Below are 21,731 nucleotides of genomic sequence, written 5' to 3'. Positions count from 1 at the left end.
CCAGTATGTGACCTATTCTAGAGTATGTTTCATGTGCATTTGAGAAGAACGTGTATTCTGTTGCTTTAGGATGAAATGCTCCGAATATATCTGTTAAATCTTTCTGGTCCAGTGTGTCATTCAAGGTCCTAGTTTCCTTGTTGATCTTCTGGGTAGATGATCTGTCTATTCCTGTGACTGGGGTGTTACTATTATTGTATTATTATCATTGTGTTTCTTTAATTTTGTTACTAATTGAATTATATATTTGGCTGAATTCAATTTAGGGGCATAAATATTTATAATTGTTGTTGGTATTCTTGTTGGATAGATGCTTTTATTATAACACAGTGTGTTTCTTCATCTCTTATTACAGTCTTTGGTTTAAAATCTAGTTTGTATGATATATGAATGGCTACTCTAGCTGTACATTAGTATGATAAATTGTTTTCCACCCCCTCACTCTCAATCTGCAGGTGTCTTTGGGTCTAAACTGAGTCTCTTGTGGACAGCATGTCAATGGGTCTTATTTTTTTAATCCAATCATTTTTACTCTATGTCTTCTGATTAGAGCATTAAGTCCATTATATTCAGGGTATCTATTAAGTGATATGAATTTAGTGCCATTTTATTACCTGTAAAGTTGCTGTTCTTGTAGATTGTGTGCTCCTTTCTGGTCTTTGTTACTTGTGGCCTTTCTCTTCACTCAAAGGATCCCCTTTAGTTTTTTGCAGGTCTGGTGTACTATTCACAAATTCCTTTAGTTTTTGTTTACCCTGGAAACTCCATCTTTCCTTCTATTCTAAATGACAGTCTTGCTGGTTAAAGTATTCTTGGCTGCATATTTTTTTCCATTGAATATATCAAGCCAGTCCTTTCTGGTCTGCCAGGTCTCTGGGTCAGGTCTGTTGCCAGTCTTATGTTTCTACTCTTGTATGTTAAAGACCTCTCGTCCCTAGCTGCTTTCAGGATTTTCTCTTTATCTCTGAAATTTGCAAGCTTCATTATTATACATTGAGGTGTTGACCTATTTTAATTGATTTTAAGGGAGGGATTCTCTGTGCTTCTTGGATTTGAATGCCTGTTTCCTTCTCCAGATTAGGTAAGTTCTCAACTATAATTTGTTCAAATAAACCTTCTGCCCCTCCCCGTCATCTTCTGGAACCTTTATCCACATATGATTTCACTTTATGGAATTGCTGACTTCTCAAAGTCTCTCTTCATGGTCGACTATTTGTCTTTCTCTCTTCTTTTTGAACATTTTATCTTCTATATCAGTGACACTCTCTTTTGCTTCATTTACCCTTGCTGTTAAAGCTTCCATTTTTTACTGCATTTCAGTAATAGCATTTTTAATTTCAGCCTGACTAAATTTTAATTTTTTAATTTCTTCATTAGAGGATTCTTGGTGTCTTCTATGCTTTTTTCAAGCACAGCTAGTATCTTTATAATCATAGTTTTATTTTTATTTTTTAAACATGATTTTATTTATTTATTTGACAGGGAGAGAGATCACAAATAGGCAGAGAGGCAGGCAGAGACAGAGAGGGGGAAGCAGGCTTCCTGCTGAGTAGAGAGCCCAATGCGGGGCTCGATCCCAGAACCGTGGGATCATGACCTGAACTGAAGGCAGAGGTTTAACCCACTGAGCCACCCAGATGTCCCTAATCATTTGTTTTAAATTCTAATTCAGACATCTTACTTATATCCATATTGCTTTAACCCCTGGCAATGAGTAATAACCTTCTCTGTCTTTAGTGGTGAATTTATCTATCTCATCATTATGTCCAGAAATGATAGAAGAAAGAAATAAAACAACAAAACCAAAAATAAAATGAATCAGAAGAAAATAAAAACAAAGCAAGAAAAAAAAAATCAAACCAGAAACAAAACAGAGAAAGCAAAATACTAGATGCTGTGTATATTTTGGTCTGTTTGGTAAAAGAAACCAGATTCCCAAATAGAAAAGAAAGGCAAACCTATACATATGAAAATAAAGTAAAATTCAAAGTAAAATTCAATAAATGTATACCAAAAATAAAAAAAATACATACGTAACATATATATACATATATTTGTGTATTATGTATATATGTATATATACATATAATACAAATTAGGAAAAAATAAGAGTTGAAAAATAGCTAAAAAAACAAAACTAACTGAAGAGAATAATAACAAATCATGAATACTCTATACTGTTTTCCCCAAGAGCTGAAGTTTTGCAGTTCTCTATGATCAGTAAACTTAGTGGTAGCTGGTTGTTCCTGCTGATCTTCTTGGGTAGGGGGCTGTTATGCTGATTCACAGATGCCCTTGCCCGGTGGAATTGTGCCTCTTTTTCCAGAGGGCTGGGCTCCAGATTACCCTATGTGGTGCTATTTTGCTCTCTGAAGGCTTTCAGGACTGATGCAGGGGAAGAAAATGGTGGCACCCCATTCTCTAGACCCAGAGATGAAAGTTCACAAACTTTCCCTTCCCCACTCTTCAGTGAGCTCTCACAGAAAAGCAATCACTTTTTTTCTCCCAGGTTTCCATCTCAACTCTGCATTCACTCAGCTTGTGCTTGAGCATTTTTGTCTCAGTCATGTGATTGAGTTTTAAGTCTCTAAGTTTTAGGGACTCCTGTGGTGTAGACCCATGCCCTTACTCCTGAGGGAAGGCTTTTGCTGGACCCCTGCGCAGAGAGCAGTCCTGTGACCATGAAGTAGTTTGCAGTTTTTGGCAACACCAAGTAGAAAGCTTGTGCCTAGACTTGTTTTCAGCCAGCTTCCCTGCTCTGTTGCCTGGGAAGTCTGCCACACTCTGTTCTTGTGAACCTGGGGATCCCAAGACCATGCTGTCTCACCTGGGGTTCCATCCTGCTCTGTCAACTGAGCACCTTAAGCCAGGGATGTCCCCCACTGTAGTAGACTTCTAAACATTTTGATTTTTTGCTCTGCTGCTTATACTTGTGGTAGCCTCCTTATTCTAGCTCCCTTGCACTGCTGTATCCTCCTATTGGATGTTGCCTTGGTTTCAACTCTCCACACCTCCTACATTCCAAAAAGTGTTTGCTTTTCCACGTGTAGAATTGCATCATTTCTTTTCTCAGATATCCCATTGATTTGACAGGTTTTCAGAATGATTTGATAACTATCTAGCTGAATTCCAGGGACCAGACTTAGGGTCCTCTTCACCATCTTAACTCTTCTCTCTGCACACAGTATTCTTAGTGGTTAGAACCTTTTATCCTGTAATGTCATGTTCTACCTTGGAAATATTCTTTGAAGTGTATCCTTAGTGGTTGGCTTTTTCAGTTTAGCATGTTTCAAGGTTTATGGCTATTGTAGTTATGTATCAGTACCTTGTTCCTTTTTATGGCTAAATTATATTGTATTTTACAAATATATCATTTTATTTATCCATTCTTCTCTTATGGACATCTAAGTTGTTTCCATCTTTTGGCTATTGTGAATATTGCTGTTAGGACATTTGTACTCAAGTTTTATTTGAGTATTTTTTTAAACTTGGGGGACATATATACAGAAATTTAATTACCATAAGTCAGGCCAAGTAGTTTCTTAGCTTATTAATTACATATCAAGTGTCAATAATCTGATAGTTAAGCTAATTATACTGTTCTGGGATTTGGCTTTTTTTTTTTTTTTTTTTTTTTTTTTTTTTTTATTAGGCTCGCTGCCCAGTGTGGGGCTTGACCTCATGACCCTGAGATCAAGAGTTGCATGCTCTACCAACTGAGCCTGCCAGGTGCCCCTGGCAGTCAGTTCTCTAGAATACTGAAAGATTGTTAAATAGCTAATTGTACTTGGAGACTGTATTGTCTCCACTAAGGAAATAAGTTTGGTTCTCCCTCATTTCAGTGTGAAGCTGCCTGGGTAAAAGGGCATGGTATATCATTTCTGCTAGGCTTCCAGGGACACCTTTAATGTGAGGAAAATACAAAGAAATATATAGAAGTATCATGCACCTGAAAAGGAAAGACAAATATGGAGGCAGCTCAAAACAAGTGTTATGCCTCTTGTTTTGGCATCAGACATCTCTCCCTGTGGATTCTTGAACCTGAGGAAATAAAATATTCTCTTTAGAGATGCCAAGAGGATGATTTGGAAATAAAAATGAGTGGAACTACTGGTACAATCGAGCAAAAGGATGATCCCAAGAACCCATTCTTCTGCTTTCTCATTTCATTGGTCTTGAAAATCTGATTTATAATTACTATTGTTATGTGGAAACTTTCTTTAAGAAAGAAATTGCTTGGATTAGTGGTTATAAAGTATTTGTGTGAAGGCAAAATTAAGAGAGAAAGAGAAGGAGAGAGAGAGAGAAAGGAAAAAGAAAAATGCCCACACTCTACAGTGTTAATAAGAACTGATATGTAGGCCTAATTTTGGATTAGGAATTCTAGTTTATTGAAAATAAATTTTATTTTGGGTGACAAAATATTCGAAGAACAGTACTGTATACTTCTGAATATTAAGAACAAGTTTCTTTTAGCAACTTCTGAAAATATCCAAAACATGAGTCGAGTGGAGCTCACAGCAACAATTTTCCTTAACTATTTTCATAAATATGAATAATCATAAAAGATCATTTGAAGTATCAAAAGAAAATATGTTCATATTTCACTATGACTATTCCACCTCCAGCAAATATTTCTGAGTGCCTAAAATGTAGAGGGTCTGTTTCAGGTGGTTGGGGTTTATTATGAACAAAACATAAAAATTCCTGCCCTCAATGGAAGCTTTGAAAAATTAGCATATAGGCCCTCATTAGGCAGGCAGACAGAAAATGGACTCTTCCAGTGTCTCTAGATGTGGCCTCCATCTGTTGGGATAAAAGCCATTACCTGGAAAGGAGATCAGCCAAGCAGGGAGAAGGGAGCATTCATGGCTATAGTACAGATCTAGCTGATAATGTACTATTACACAGAGAGGTGTTCTACGGGCGACAGATTAAGCCTAAATACACAATCATGGGATTTTGTCTCCTGGAATTTCAATGAATGACTGACTACCTAGGTGAATTCATTTCATTCTAGTGGGTAGATGATCTTGAACTTAATAGCAAATCCAATCATAATTCTAAAGATTACATACAAAAAGGGTTATGAGGGAGAGGATTCTAAATATATTAAGAAACTGAGAAAAAGTTTTAAGAAAGAATGAAAGACTTTCTTTGTATTAGCACTTGTTATAAAAACAGAGCAAACAGAACCTCTTGATTATTTTCAGGGAATAGCACTAACTAGTTATTATCTTCTTTTTTGCAGATGCATCTTGGCAAGGGCATTGGCAGCTCTAGTGTGTGATGTTCCATTTCCAAAGTCCTAGGAGGTATTCTCCTTTTCCTGATTGAAACACTCTTCAGTGAAAAATTCACTATCAGAATATTTTGGCTCATATGAGTTCTATGTTAGCTCTGTTCCCCAAAAGAGGATATGCTGCTAACAGAATCTAGGGAATGGGTCATGAACAGTCTTGTGTGATAGCTTTACAAAAAACGATTTAGCATATGAACATATTTAAAATCAGTAGGAAAGGGTGAATTATCAAATGGCATGTGGAATTGGATATTAATACAGAAGGCAAAAGATGTAGATTCTAGGTCAAATGACATCAAAGGAAGCACTGGATATATACTTTTACTTTGTATGCAGTTAAGATGGTGGTTACTTTGCTCTGTCAGTATAATGATGGATCCAGGTAGCAATGTTGACAATCACGATAGTGGAGGCTTGCTCAACAGCTTGATTCCAGTCATCATTATCATAGAATAGTCACTTAACAAGGGCATCTAGTTTAACAACTCAGATGTGCTTATTAGCAGCTGACTCCCCCTACCCCTCACAGTTCACAGCACCAAAGAGGAGTGCTTTTGTCAACCTGTAGTTTTACTACCAGTGTATCAAACAGTTAGGCACAGTAAGAACCAGAATCAATAAAAATGCCACAAGTTTCAAATGGACTATTTGCCAGTGTTGAGAACATCCTTGTGTCCTGCCAATTGAAAGGAGCAGCCACATAATTTTTGGGGTCTGCATAATCAATTCTGGGGTCTTCAAAGTTGAAGAGTCAGTGTTCAGTGATTCCCACTAGCCTGTCAGTGAACCAGGCCCAATTAAAGTAACTTCTATGAATTGAGGGCCCTACTAAGCCAGCAGCTTTGCTTCAGGCAAGAGTGGGGGGATACATTTTCTTGTAAGGGGCAGCTGCTGCAATGTGATATACAGCTGAGATACTGCTGGGACCAGGGCAGCTGTATTCTTAAGTATACTGTGTACATTTTACACCTGAGGTTTGTGTCCTTTTTATCTTGTTAGGTAGTTGAGCCCAAGAGTAACCTAATAGCTGCTTTACAAAAGGTGTATACTTGGTAGCCTTGTTAGGGTATCAAGTCAAACCACCCTTCTCCCTGACCACAAGGGCATCTCCTTTTGCCAGAAATTCCAATCAACAGAATGACTAGTTACAGAGACTGAAGCACAAAGTGGTCATTAAAGGCTGTGGGACCTCAAAGTTATCTTCTTTACACACAATTCTTTCTGACTGGAAGAATCCCTTCTGAATTATGGGAAGTAGGAAGTATAACATATAACACATTCCTACACTTTCAGATTTAGAAGGAACCACAGTATACTGCACTTGTCAAAAGGCCAGTTCACAGGCTCACATTCATTTCCCTTGCCTACTGTAACCCCTGCCCTAATAACATTTTTTAAAATCTAGATACTTCCTACCTCCATGTGAAGTGGTAAGATTTTTGATTTGGGCAGCTGTATCCCATAAAGCCGTAAGTTTGAGCCCTTTCCTCTCTCAAAGTTCCCCCAAATACTTGGGTGGGTGCCAATGGCCATGGGTCCCCATTGGAGACAGGAAGCTTTCCCTTAAAACAGCTGATGTTGGGGTATATGGAGGTATGAGTGGCTTCATGACATTAAAGAAACATTTACTTTACTTGCATGAGGTGTGCTCACATTTTCGCCAAAAATCTTCCAATAATTTAAGTTCATCGAAAGCCCTGTAACAGGTGGTATCATCTATTTACATTGAAAGGAGATTTTTAAAAAACTGAATTCTCTGATGATCTTTTAGGAATTCCTCACAACACCAACCCTTTAGTAAGTGTTGTACCCACTGACTGATGTAAGCTTGGCTTAAATAATAACTTTCTACCTCCCCAGCAGAGGGATGGCTAAATTATGTTCAAAAGGAAACGGACTTAAACATGTAAGAGCTCAATAGAATCAAGCTTACTGCTCGATCACAAAATGTTCAAAAGGTAAAGATGTGAATGAGAATTTTGTTCCACGTATTTCAGGCACCCTGGGTGTTACTGTGTAAAAGCTGTGCCATGTTAAAGCATGATACTTTACAACTTCAAGGCTATTCTGACAGCATCTTAGTAGAGTCAGTGAGGTCTTCTGTCACAAATGATTGTGGGGTAAAACATGAGCATCCATAGCCCAAAGACCTACATGGAGGAAAGGGAGACTAGGAAATTTTCTGAGTTATCTAAAGGGCATGGCTTCTTTCAAAAGGGCTTTGAAATATCAGCCTATGTCTATTCTCTGATAGACTTTCAGGGTTGCTTTTAGGATAAAATTCTTCCTACATTCATATTTATATGTGTGGGTTTTCTGGAGTCAAATGGTTTGGTCTTCCAGACAGAAGGATTTTCCATAGTTATTATTATCAATAGGGTTCTCCCTCTCCCTGAATTCTCTGGCAAACATTTAGAGTTGACGTCTTATACAATTTTCCAAGTTCATGACATTCGTAAGATTTTTCCCCACTGTGAATTCTCTGATGTATTCTGAGGTTTGATTTCTGGCCAAAACTTTTCCCACATTTGTTACACTGAAAAGGTTTCTCCCCTGTATGAACTCTCTGATGATCACTAAGTATTGCCTTCCGGACAAATTTTTTCCCACATTCATTACACTTAAATGGTTTCTCCCCAGTATGAATCCTCTGATGAACTCTAAGGGTTGATGTCCGGGCAAAAGTTTTCCCACACTCATTACATTTAAATGGTTTCTCTCCTGTGTGTGTTTTCTGATGTTGAATGAGATGGTCTTTTCGCCAGAAGGATTTTTCACATTCATTACATTGATATGTTTTCTCACCACCGTGAGTTCTCTGATGTATCCTGAGGTTTGACTTCTGACCAAAAGTCTTCCCACATTCATTACACTGAAAGGATTTCTCCCCTGTGTGAATTCTATGATGATCTCTGAGGGTTGACTTTTGAACAAAAGTTTTCCCACATTCACTACATTTATAGGGTTTCTCTCCTGTATGAATTCTCTGATGTCCCCTAAGCGTTGATTTCTGGACAAATGTTTTCCCACATTCATTACACTTATAGGGTTTCTCTGCTGTGTGAATTCTCCGATGTGTACTAAGGTGTGACTTCTGGGAGAAAGTTTTTCCACATTCATTACATTCAAATGGTTTCTCTCCTGTGTGAGTTCTTTGATGCTGAATGAGATGTCCTTTTTGAAAGAAGGATTTACCACATTCATTACATTTATAGGGTTTTGTCTCAGAGTGAGTTCTCCGGCGTACTTGGTGGGCTGACACCTGGTAGGATTTCCTATTTTCATGATAGTCAAAGGATGTATCCCCAGTTTGTGTTCTGTCATTACATACCAATGGGTTCTCTTCCGTGACAATTCTCTGAAGTTGAGTGACGTGTGACTTCCTGTTGAAATTATTTCCATTTGCATTACATTCATTGTGTTTCACAGGCATGTTAAACTTACTGTATTCCTTGACAGCTGATTTCCCACAGAAGGATTTCCCACACTGGTTAAGAGGAGAGTATTTCTCCCCAATCCCAGTTCTTTTATAGTCAAAGACAGTTGTTTTTTCACTTTTCCCCCTAAATTCATCATCTTTATAGGATTTTTCTCTTGTGTGAATACTCTTACATGTAACACAAGCAGCCTCATCATAGATGGCCTTTCCAGTTCCATCATATTTAAAAGCTTGTTCCAAAGTTTGACACTTTTGATTCTCAGGAAGATTTTCCTTATAACTGAGAGCTTTTCCATTTTTATTATATTCATGAAACTCCTCTCCAGTATGAGTTCTCTCAAACTTAATTTTGAAAGACAAATGATCACATACACTAGAGCAATTTGGTTTTTTTTGTTGGATAGGTTCTATTCTTGATGATAAATTGGGAAATATTCTGCACATTACTCCCCATGAGTCATATTTACAGGATATCTTTGTTGAAACAGGAGCTATGCACAGATTAAACTGTTTTTCCTAAACTTCCCTCTTCCTTTATAAGTCAATGATTTATTATCGATGAATATTATTTCCTGCAAGTGTTTATCTTGGATTTTCTTGTCTTCTTCATCAGGTCATCATCTCTGTAATCTTCTAAAACAGAGATAAATTGAAGACACCTTATAAACCTTACATTTGTTATGGGTGGGAAATATATAGCCTATACATTGCATTTCATTTATTGGTTTTCCAAGATCAAATAATTTATGTGTGTGTGTATCCTCACCCTCCTTTAACCAACTGAGCCACCCAGGTACCCCTTTTCTCACTCTTCTTTAAAAAACAATATTGATATAGTGAAAATGAGAGAGAAAACTGGTAATACATACATATCTGTATCTGGATTATGATAAATTGCATTTCCTATTGGGGTGGAGAAGGAATAGAAATAAGACTTTTACGGGAGTGGTTAATTTAGGGAACAGGAAAACCAGATAATGGGATGAACACAATGGGACTATATAAACTTAAGTACAGTAACAAAAGAATTAGGAGATAATGAACACTGATATACTAGGCCCGACAGGGGAAGAGTTTGCTTTGAGGAAATTTATTACAGTCCTACACACCTAGGCTATACTGATAGAATACTCAATTTGCTATTCCTTATTTCCATTCAATTCTTCAACATCAAATCAAAATTGATAGTACAACCTTCCTCACAATTAAATGAAGAAGTTTATAGTTCAGGATCTAACCCATCTTATAGCCATAAGTCACAGAAATACAAAGAAGTGTAAAACTGATAAAAGGAAATCTATTCTTGCAACTAAATTAGATTCACTGCTCAATTCCTGCTGTGGAACCTTTATTTTATCAAAACTGAATGGTTAAGTCAGAATGGCTAAAATTAACAAGTCAGGAAACAACAGGTGTTGGTAAAGATATGGAGAAAAGGAACCCTCCTACATAGTTGGTGGGAACGCAAGCTGCTGCAGCCACTCTGGAAAACAGTATTTTTTCCTCAAAAAGTTGAAAATAGAGCTACCCTATAGCCCAGCAATTGCACTACTGGGTATTTACCCCAAAGATACAAGTAGTGATCCAAAGGGGCACGTGCACCCTAATATTTACAGCAGCAATGTCCACAACAGCCAAACTATGGAAAGAAGCTAGATGTCAATCAACAGATGAATGGACAAGAAGATGTGGTGTGTATACACACACACACACACACACACACAAAATGGAATACCATGCGGCCATCAAAAAACCCTGAAATCTTGCCATTTGCAACAATGTGGATGGAACTAGAGGGTATTATGCTAAGTCAAATACGTCAATCAGAAAAAGACAATTATCATTATGATATCACTGATATGAGGAATTTAAGAAATAATACAGAGGATTATACAAGAAGGGAGGGAAAAAATGAAACAAGATGAAACCAGAGGGAGACAAACCATAAAAGACTCTTAATCTCAAGAAACAAACTGAGGGTTGCTGGAGGCGGGGGGAAGGTGGGAGGGATGAAGTGGCTGAGTGATGGCCATTGGGGAGGGTATGTGCTATGGTGAGTGCTGTGAATTGTGTAAGACTGATGAATCACATACCTGTACCCCTGAAACACATTAATACATTATATGTTAGTACAAAAAATTGAATGGTAAGTGACTTGATCACTTCATCTTAAACTTCCACATTTCAATTTGACATGAAGGGTATATGTATTTTATATATGCATGTATGTATGTAAGCTCTATGCCCAATGTGGGACTTGAACTCATGACCTTGAGATCAAGAGCTGCATGCTCTACTTACTGAGCCAGTGAGGTGCCCCAAGGGTGTGATTTAAATGGGGGTATCACAGAAGGCCTTGCTGCAAAGATGGCACTCAAAAAAGGTCCAAATCATTTATGCATTCTAGATGGCTGTCCTTTGAAGGTTTTATGAGTTGTAAATACCATCCTCTATCTTTGGTTCAGCTCTTCACTCTCTTAAGTATGATACATAATTTATATCCGCATAAAACTTATATATACCATTTAACAGTACAGAGTGAACACTAGTATAATTAGAAACCATGTCAATCTGAAATCAATACTATGCTGTATGTTAACTAACATAAATTAAAAAAAAAAAAAAAGAAACCATGTCAAGAAACAGAAAACAGAAATGACTCTGCAAAAATCTCTACTTATCTCTGCCCAGTTACAACTCCTTCACGCTTAAGAATTCACTACTCTTTTAATATTTATATAATTGTTTCTTTGATTTTCTTTGTGTGGTTTTACCATCAACATATGAATTTCTAAAGATATAACTGAGTTTTGAATTTCCGACATTTAATAGATGCAACCAGACATGCATATTTATATTGTTTGGTTTCTTTTGCTTTCTTTTGCTTAAGATTATTATCCCTTAAGAAATACAACTCTTTCTTTATTCTAGTGCTGATGAGCCCAATTTTTAACACAAACAAACAATACTGCCATAAGTAAATATTGTTTTATTCATCCTAGGGAATATAATCATGCCTTTCTGTAGGGTCTATAGTTAGGAAAGGAATTCCTTAGTTACAAATTATGTAAAACTTTAACCTGATCTGATAACTTTTTCTATCAGTAAGATCCTTTAATAGTTTACATCCGCATCAGGACTTTGCCAAATTTGTTAATGTCACATCATACCATGTGTCTCTCATCTCATTTTGTATTTAACTTTGCATTCCATGAAAGCTAATGAGAGACTGAACACATTTTCAAGGATTTAATGGCCATTTAAAAAGTTCCTGTTCAGTCTTTTGCTTATTTTTCAATTGGGATGTCACCTTTTCTTACGTTGACTTATGGAAGTTTTTACATTTTTACAATACTTACCCTTTCCAGGTTACTTGTACTATACACATATTCTGCTTTTTTATGGCTTGTCTTCTCATCCTTTTAACAGTATATTTTATAAACAAAGTTCTCAATTTTATCAAGTTTATTAATCATTTTCTTTTGATTGGTGCTTTTTTTGCCTTTGAGCCTAATAGAAAAGTCTTGAAATACAAAGGTGTTTAACGCCAAACTGACCTTCTGGAGTCTTAAATACCCCAAGAGAATTCTGTCTGCTAGTGCTCAGGAACTCACCTCGGTGGCTCTGGTTTGAGAATTCTTCCTCTAAGAACCAAGGCTCCTCTCCTTGCTCCAACTTGAAGATTACTGCTGGTTTGAAAATGCAGTTCCCTGTAAACAGGGAACAATGGTGTATTTAGGATGGATGATGAGCTTTTGAGTTTCCAGAGTGTTAAAAGATATAGCTTCAGAAGCAGCACCCTGAAGACCCTGATTTGAACTTATTATGGCGAGTCATCAAAACACTTCTTTGGGGCGCCTGGGTGGCTCAGTGGGTTAAGCTGCTGCCTTTGGCTCAGGTCATGATCTCAGGGTCCTGGGATTGAGTCCCGCATCGGGCTCTCTGCTCAGCAGGGAGCCTGCTTCCTCCTCTCTCTCTCTGCCTGCCTCTCTGCCTACTTGTGATCTCTGTCAAATAAATAAATAAAATCTTAAAAACAAAAAACAAAAAACACTTCTTTTATTCCTCAAAAGGGCTTAATTTTATACTCTGAATGAAATGTCTCAATAACATTAAAATCTAAATAAAATATTCATGTATTGATGTATAAAAAGGAAATGCCTTTTATTTGCTATGATGAGGGTTAGTTACACTTAAATGCTCACCCACTGAGACGAGGTTGTTGTAGTTTTCCAGCATCACATCTCTATACAGAGTCCTCTGAATAGGACCCATTTGCTGCCATTCCTCTTGGGTGAATTCCACAGTCACATCCTTGAATGACACAGATGTCTGCAACAGGACACTTTTCTGCTCAATCTGAAGGGTTCAGAATTAGTTGACAGAGAAAATATCCCTAAAAACAATTCTTATGCTCACTCTAAAGAGTTTAAAACAAATGAATACAAAGGAAGCATATTCTGAATCTAACTTTAACTTACATTTTGGAGCTATTCAATGAGTAAAAATATTTGTAATTTAATTTTTATATATTTGTGAGTTCTATCCACATATTGTAAGCATACTAAACTTTGTTTAAAAATTTTTTTTAAGCAAAAATGATTAAATTTCCTACAATTTTTACTCAACACCCCAATCCACTACCCTGGGCATATTCTAGGGTAGGGGCCAGCAAATTATTACCTGTGGTCAAATCTAGCTTGCCATCTTTTTAAGAAATAAAGTTTTCCTGCAACATAACCACAGACACCCAGTTATTCTGTATTGTTCATGGTAGCTTTTGTGCTATAACACCAGAGCTTAGTAATTCTATCAGAGACATTATAACTATCAAGAGCTGAAAACATTAACTATCTGATCCATTATGGACAAAACTGGCCAACTTCTGGACTAACCAATCAATTAAAAAATAGAATAACAGCATAAAAACAACAAAGACAATACAATTAACAGAGGGATATATGCAGATTGAAAATAACAGGACAGAAAAAAATATACATGAGCCAAAGAAAGTTGTTTATATTAACATAAAAACAATAAAGGTAAGAAAGTATGATAATATAGTAACTATTTATGATCCTTTTAACAGAAAATATAAAAAACATAAATTGGTATGTATTTGAAAACCTAGCTTCCAAATATAGTCAATTCTCTTTATTCACAGATTCTGTACCTGCAAATTCACCTCACTAAAATATACTTCTAACCTAAATACTCATTGTTTTGCAATATTTATGGACACTCACAGAAAGGTAAAAGATTTGAGTGTCCAACACATTTTCCCAGATGGATATGCTGGGATAATGCAAGATAATGCCTGCCAAATGCTCTTTTTGCAGACTACTTAGCACATTCTTTCCCATTTTTGTGACTTTTTTCTTGTGTTTCCCCACCTGTGTAATGCAGAAATGCTGTATAGTGTTCTTGAGTACAAGAAGGTTGTTATGTCCCTTAGGAAGATCAAGTGTGTTACATAAACTTTGAGCATTAATTATTGTGCTGTTGCCCTTTAGTTCTTGTTCAAGAAACATATATTAAATAAGGTATTTTTTAAAATACACATTAAAACAAAGTTGTATATTGAATGGTTGACTAAAATGTTTTGATTAGAAACTCAAAGGAACTTGCTCCCCTAGAAGCAATGATTCAGTATTTACTAATTTAGTGTTCATGGAGATTTTATAGAAAATAACCATGTGAATAGTGAGAATCAACTATATATAACAAAAGTTGACAGAAAATGAGATAGATGGATCCATAATAATATTAGTTTTATAAAATTATAAGAAATTTTAACACAACTCTCAACGCACAGGGCAAGCAGACTGAAAACACCAATAGAAATTTAGAAAGGGGTCAGCAATAACCAAGAGGGAAAATCTGGCCTGCTGCTTTTTTTGTTTGTTTGTTTTGTTTTGTAAGTAAGCTTTTATTGGAACACGGTCACGTTCATTTGCTTTTGTATTGCCTATGACTGCTACAGCACTACAACTGAAGAGTTCAGTATTTTCAAAGAGACCACATCTCCCACAAAGCCTAGTACCTGACATTTACAGATGAAGTTTTCTGACCACTGACATGGAAGGTTTAAATGACATCAATAACCAATTTGAGTAACTGAAACATATAGGATAACATAATCATAGCAAATTATTTTCTAGTCTATTTTGCATATTAAAAATAAAGAGAGGGTACCTGGGTGGCTCAGTGGGTTAAGCCGCTGCCTTCAGCTCAGGTCATGATCTCAGGGTCCTGGGATCAAGGCCAACATTGGGCTCTCTGCTCAGCAAAGAGCCTGCTTCCTCCCTCTCTCTCTGCCTGCCTCTTTGCCTACTTGTGATCTCTCTCTCTGTGTCAAATAAATAAATAAAATCTTTTAAAAAAATAAAGAGAGTAAGTCTCACCAAATTAGAAAAGATTACAAACATACAGTGTGGCTTTGGATTTTAGCTCAGAGATGCAGAGAGCTGGAGAGAACAATACTAACAAGAACAAAGGTAGGCAGATTGAAAATAAAGGTCTTTTTTTTTTTTAATCCATCAGGGAAATGAAATTGCTTAACAAATAAGCAATTTGAAATCAGGAAAAAGACAGTATCTCTAGGGAGAATCAGGACCCACATGTTTGCTTACTTGACCATATACTACCAAAATTCATATAAGATGATAGAAAGATAAAGCTAGAAAAACTTTAACAACCTGCTAAAGGCCGAGGTTGTGTGTGTCACAGATATAGTATGATTTCTACCTTTTTGGGATATTTTCTCCAGGGTCATAGTCTGTTCACAGAGAGGACTGGGGAAGAATTTTGGGGAAGTCCTTTCCTACTCCATGTGATACTGGCTAGTGTAGGGGAAGAAAAGTCATTTCTTAAATCCACTTAGATCTTATTTAGGGAAAGGTCAATAAAACAAATAACTTGAGGCCACTGGTAGTATCCCCTTGCCGTAAGAGGACAGCAGAAGCAGATACTAGCAAAATGCTTCCCAGACCCATCAGCCTTATCTCTCCTCAGTAATGAAATATCTAAATGGTAAGATGCAAGTTCTTAGTGAGGTTAAACTAAAAGATAAGTCCCAGAAAACTGTCATTATTTGGCCTGTCTGGTAGCTCCATGGAACATCCCATTCATAAAACTGTCTTCATCTGACATAACTCCAAGCTTAACCATTGCAAATAGCATTTTCTCTGGGGGGAATGAAATTTGTTAAGAAAGAAAAAACACCCATGGGATATTCTTTACCATCAGGGCTACCTCAGGCAGTTTGTAACAATTAAAGGAAACAACAGTCTAATTAAAAAGCCTGGAGCATAATAAATACAGAAGGGGCTATGAAAAGCTCAGACATCTATCTGGGAATCTAGAAGGTAGCACACATGCCCTGGGCTATGTGCATATTCAGGAAACATCTGAGAAAGTACTAAACTTGCTTCTCATTAACCTTGAGGCTCTGTGAAAGAAAAGTGAAAGTGAAAACAAGAGTAAAATGCCAGGCTAACTGCTGAGGGCATTGGCCAACCTATACAGAGAGCATCTTGGCAAAGATTAAAGCCTTACTGGTTACATGTACTTAAGGAAATTCTTGTCCAATTATTAGCTGACTATTTAGCTAATGGAGCAGAGACTTTGGCAGAGAGTACACATGACAAAGAATATACGTTGTACAGAATCCATTCAACAGAGTCACTAAACAAATGACAGCTGCGGTGGAGTGGTATTTGGGTGATAAATTGACACCTTATTATTTTTTTTAAGATTTTATTTATTTATTTGAGAGAGAGATAGTGAGAGAGAGCATGAGCAAGGAGAAGGTTAGACGGAGAAGCAGACTCCCTGTGGAGCTGGGAGCCCTATGCGGAACTCAATCCTGGGACTACAGGATCAAGACCCAAGCCGAAGGCAGTCGCCCAACCAACTGAGCCACCCAGGCGTCCTGACACCTTATATTTTAACTGTCAAGTTTGCAATGAAAATTTAAGACATACAAACAAGTGAAAAAGTATGGCTCATACATAAGAAAAACAAACCCCAAACTATGTATGAAACAGTGTAGAAACTATCCCTGAGGAAGTCCAGACATTGGACTTACTAAACAAAGACTTTTTTTGAAGATTTTATTTATTTATTTGAGAGCGAGAGCACAAGTGGAGAGGGGCAGAGGGAGAGAGAGAAGCAGACTCCCCACAGAGCAGGGAGCCTAATGAAGGGTTCCATCCCAGGACCCTGGGATCATGACCTGAGCTGAAGGCAGAGGCTTAACAAACTAAGCCACCCACGCCCACCCCTAGACAAAGACTTTCAATAAACTGTTTTAAATATAACTAAAGAAAACCATATCTAAAGAACCAAAATAAAGTATGGGATACCTTCTCACTGAATAAAGAATATAAACAGGGGGCACCTGGGTGGCTCAGTGGGTTAAAGCCTCTGCCTTCAGCTCAGGTCATGATCTCAGGGTCTTGGGATCGAGCCCCACATCAGGCTCTCTGCTCAGCAGAGAACCTGCTTCCTCCTCTCTCTCTGCCTGCCTCTCTGTCTACTTTTCATCTCTGTCTGTCAAATAACTAAATAAAATCTTAAAAAAAAAACAGACAAAAATAATACATATCTGATGAAAAAGCAACTGAAATTCTGAAATTAAAGACTTCAATAATTTGAAATTTAAAATAGGAAAGTACAATAATTAAAGTCAAAAGTTCCCTAGAGGTCTCAATAGCAGATCTGAACATGCAGGAGAATCAGCCAGTTTTGAATACAGACCTAGTAAGATCATATAATCTGAAGACAGAAAGTAAAAACAGGGAAAATGAACAAACAGCCTCAGTGACCTATGGGACACAATCAAACATCCAAATATAGCAACATCCACAGGAGAGGAGTAGGGGGAATAGAGAGCAGAAGGGGCAGAAAAAAGAGTGAATCTTGACAGCAGCAAAAGGTAAGTGACTTATCACTTCTAAAGGCTCCCAAATAAAGCTAACAGTTGATTTGTCTTCAGGAACCAGGGAGATCAGAAGGCATATTTATGACATATTTAAAATGCTGAAAGGAAGACCTATCAATCAAAACTTCAACATTCAGCAACAGTGAAGAAATCATGATATTCCCAAATAAACAAGGGCTGGGAAAAATCTTTCAAGAGTACACCTACCGGGGCGCCTGGGTGGCTCAGTGGGTTAAGCTGCTGCCTTCGGCTAAGGTCATGATCTCAGGGTCCTGGGATCGAGTCCCACATTGGGCTCTCTGCTCAGTGGGGAGCCTGCTTCTCTCTCTCTCTCTCTCTCTCTGCCTGCCTCTCTGTCTACTTGTAATCTCTCTCTGTCAAATAAATAAATAAAATCTTAAAAATAAAAGATATGTTTAAAAAAAAAAGAGTACACCTACCATATAAGAAATATTAATAGAGAAGCCATTCAAGTTGTAATGAGAACACATTAGATGATAACTCAAATTCACAAGAATAAAACAACTATGTAGGCAAAAGTTACTATACAGGCGAATATATAAAAGGCACTATAAGTGTATTTTTTGTACTTATTTTTCTCCTATATGATTTCAAGAAAACTGTATTAAGCAGTAACTAGAAATCTCACACTATGTATAAAATGTAATTTTGATAATAACAGCACAAAGCAGAAGTGGCTGGAACTAAGAGGAGGAAAGTTTTAGAATATTCTTGAAATTAAGTTGATAATTCATCTGAACAAGACCATCATAGTTAAGACATTAAAGGTAATCAATAAGGTAACCACTAATAGAAAAAAATGTAGTAAAGGCACACGGTAATTAAAATGGTAACTAGGAGATATTAATTCAACAAAAAAGAAGTAATATTGAAATAGAAAAACAAAATGGACTTACTACCTACTGAAATGTCTAAATGGAAGGCATATATGCTACTTATTAGGAGCCACACTAAATGTTAGTGGCTAAAAACTTAAATTAAAAGGCAAAGACTGGCAGAATGGATTAAAACAAACAAACAAACAAAATCACATTATCCAATTGCATCCAGTCTGCCAGACACACTACATTTAAAGAAACAATGGCTTGAAATTAAGACTGGTGAAAAATATATTATGTAAGCAGTTACCAACAAAGCCCTGCACTGCCTATAGTAGGACAGAAAATAGATTTTAAGACAAAAATGGAGAGAATAAGGACCTTTTATAATGGTAAAAGTGCCAATACATGAAGATGATATAACAATGACAAACATACATACCTAAAATACAAATACATGAGGCAAAAACTGACAGAATTAAAAAGACAAACAACTCAATAATAACAGTTAGCGATTTCAAAGCCCCACTTTCAAAATGGATAGGACTACTAAATAGAAGACTAATATGGGAGACCAAGACAGATACAAAGATATCTATAAAAACACTCAGGCCGACACTTGCAACATACACATTCTTTAAGTACATATGGAACACTCTCCAGTCTAGATTATACATTAGGTCACAAAACAAGTCTCAATACATATTAAAGGTTAAAATAATATAAAGTATCTCCTATGAGCAAAATAAAATGAAACAAGGAATCAATGAGAAGGAAAACTGGAAGTTTAAAAATATGTGAACATCAAACACCACACTCTAAAGAAACTCCTCAAAGATTAAAGAATACTAACAAGGGAATTACAAAATATTTTGAGACAAATAAAAGTGAAAACACAACATATACCAAAATTCATGAAATATAGCTAATGCAGTGCTTATAGGGAAATTTACAGCTGCAACTCCTACATTTAAAAAGATCTTGAATTGGGGCACTTGCATGGCTCAGTGGGTTAAGCCTCTGCCTTCGGCTCAGGTCATGGTCTCAGGGTCCTGGTATCAGGGCTCTCTGCTCAGCAGGGAGCCTGCTTCCCCCCTCTCTCTGCCTGCCTCTCTGCCTACATGTGATCTCTCTCTGTCAAATAAACAAATAAAATACTAAAAAAAAATCTCGAATCCATAATCTAATTGTACACCTTAAGGAACTAGAAAAAGTAAGTGTGAACTAAACCCAAAACTAGCAGAAGAAAAGAAATAATAGAGATGAGAGCAAACAGAAAACAACAAAATAAGGAAAAGAAAAACAATAGGATCAACAAAACAAAGCTGTTTCTTTGAACAATCAGAAGAATTGATGAACCTTTAGGTAGACCAAGAAAAAAGAACACTCAAATTTACTAAAATAAGAAATGAAGGTGGGGGGCATTACTACTGACATTTTAGAAACAAAAAGGACTATCAGAGAGTACTATAAACAACAACTATGTACTATGTACTATGTACATATGTACTATGTACTGAGTACTATGTACACCAACAAATTAGATAACCTAGAGGAAAAGGACAAATTCCTAGAAACATTCAGACTATTAAAGCTGACTCAAAGAGAAATAGAAATCTGAACAGATCCCTAGAAGGGGACTGAATTAGTAATTAAAAACCTCCCAATAAAGAAAAGCTTAGGACCAGATGGCTACACTGACAAATTCTACCAAATGTTTAAGAAGAATTACTACAAATCCTTCTCTAACTCTTCCTGAAAAATAGAAAAGGGAACACTTATCAACTTATTCTGAGTTACTCTGAACTAAAGCCAAAGAAATCACAAGAGGACTAATGATCAATATCCTTTATGAATACAAATGCAAAACTCAACAAAATACTAGTGAACAGAATAGCATTTTTAAAATGCTTATACATCATGACCAAGTAGGATTTATCCCAGAAATGTGAAGGTGGCTCACCAAATGAAAAATCAATCTACGAAACATACTACAGTAATAGAATGAAGGAAATAAACAATATGATCATCTTGGTGGATACAGAAAAAGCATCTGACAAAATCTAATACCCTTTCATGATAAAACAACAACACTCAACAAACTAGGAATAAAAGGGAACTTCTTGAACATAATAAAAAGCACTTATGGGGCACCTGGCTGACTCAGTCAGTAGAGCATGAGCCTATCTGAGGGTTGTGAGTTTAAGAACCTCATGCTGGGGGTCCAGTTTTCTGGAAAAAATAATTACTTATGATAAATCCATGGCTAATATCATACACAATGCTAAGAGGATGATTTCTTCCAAAAATTTAAAAAAAAATGACAAGGCTGCCTGCTATAACCAATTCTATTTATTACACTGGAAGTTCTAGCCCAAGCAAATAGGCAAGAAAAAGAAAGACATCAAAATTGGAGAGGAAAAACGTATTTTGTATATGTGTACATATGCCTTGAACATTAATAACAGCACTATTCACAACAGTTAAAAGACAGAAACAACAAAAATGTCCATCAGTTGGTGAATGGATAAACATAATGTGGTATATCCTTACAATGAAACATTGAAAAAACTATGCTAAGTGAAAGAAACAGTCACAAATATGCATTAAATATGCATTAGTGGACAGATAATTGGCCTGAACTTTTCATGTAATGTCTTGGTCAGGTTTTGGCATCAATATTATATTCTCATGAAATGAGCTGGGAAATGAGTCCTCATTTTCTCACATATTATACAGTTTCATTTATTTGAAATGTGCAGACTAGGCATATCTATAGTGACAAAGTTAATGGTTGTTTCTGGCCTGGTGGGGTATGCTGGGATTGGGTGGGGGGAGGGATGATAGCTAATGGTACAGAGTTTTGGGGGGTTTTGTTTTTTTAGGTGATAAAAATATTCAAAAATTGAGTGTGGTGATGACTATACAACACTGAATTGTATACTTTAAATGTAAGAATTATATGGCATGTGAATTATATCTTCATAAACTAAAAAAAGGACACTAAAAACAGGATTAATCAGATTTTCTTATATCTATTAAAGAAGCTGAATTTATAATTAAAAACCAGCTACAAAGAAAATCCCAAGATCAGGTTGCTTTCTTGGTATATCTTCCCGAACATCTGAGGAAGATTTTCCAGAGAAGAGAAAATGAGGACTCACTTCCCAACTCATTTCATGAGAGCATAATATTGATGCCAAAACC

At 36.5% G+C, this 21,731-nt stretch overlaps 1 protein-coding gene across 1 annotated transcript in view; it reads right to left on the bottom strand.

The window, feature by feature from the left end:
- Window positions 1-2,646: 2,646 nt before the first annotated feature.
- The window catches only part of LOC116569989, a 90,285-nt gene continuing 71,200 nt past the window's right edge, over window positions 2,647-21,731 (bottom strand). The window contains 7 exon segments of the mRNA XM_032306498.1: window positions 2,647-9,125; window positions 9,127-9,191; window positions 9,194-9,272; window positions 9,275-9,345; window positions 9,348-9,374; window positions 12,356-12,451; window positions 12,947-13,100. Coding sequence (XP_032162389.1) covers window positions 7,674-9,125; window positions 9,127-9,191; window positions 9,194-9,272; window positions 9,275-9,345; window positions 9,348-9,374; window positions 12,356-12,451; window positions 12,947-13,100 — 1,944 coding nt within the window. The 3' untranslated portion in view covers window positions 2,647-7,673.

This window comes from Mustela erminea, chromosome 12 (assembly GCF_009829155.1).
Source record: "Mustela erminea isolate mMusErm1 chromosome 12, mMusErm1.Pri, whole genome shotgun sequence".
NCBI lineage: Eukaryota > Metazoa > Chordata > Mammalia > Carnivora > Mustelidae > Mustela > Mustela erminea.
This window is presented reverse-complemented; position numbering and strand designations above follow the sequence as displayed.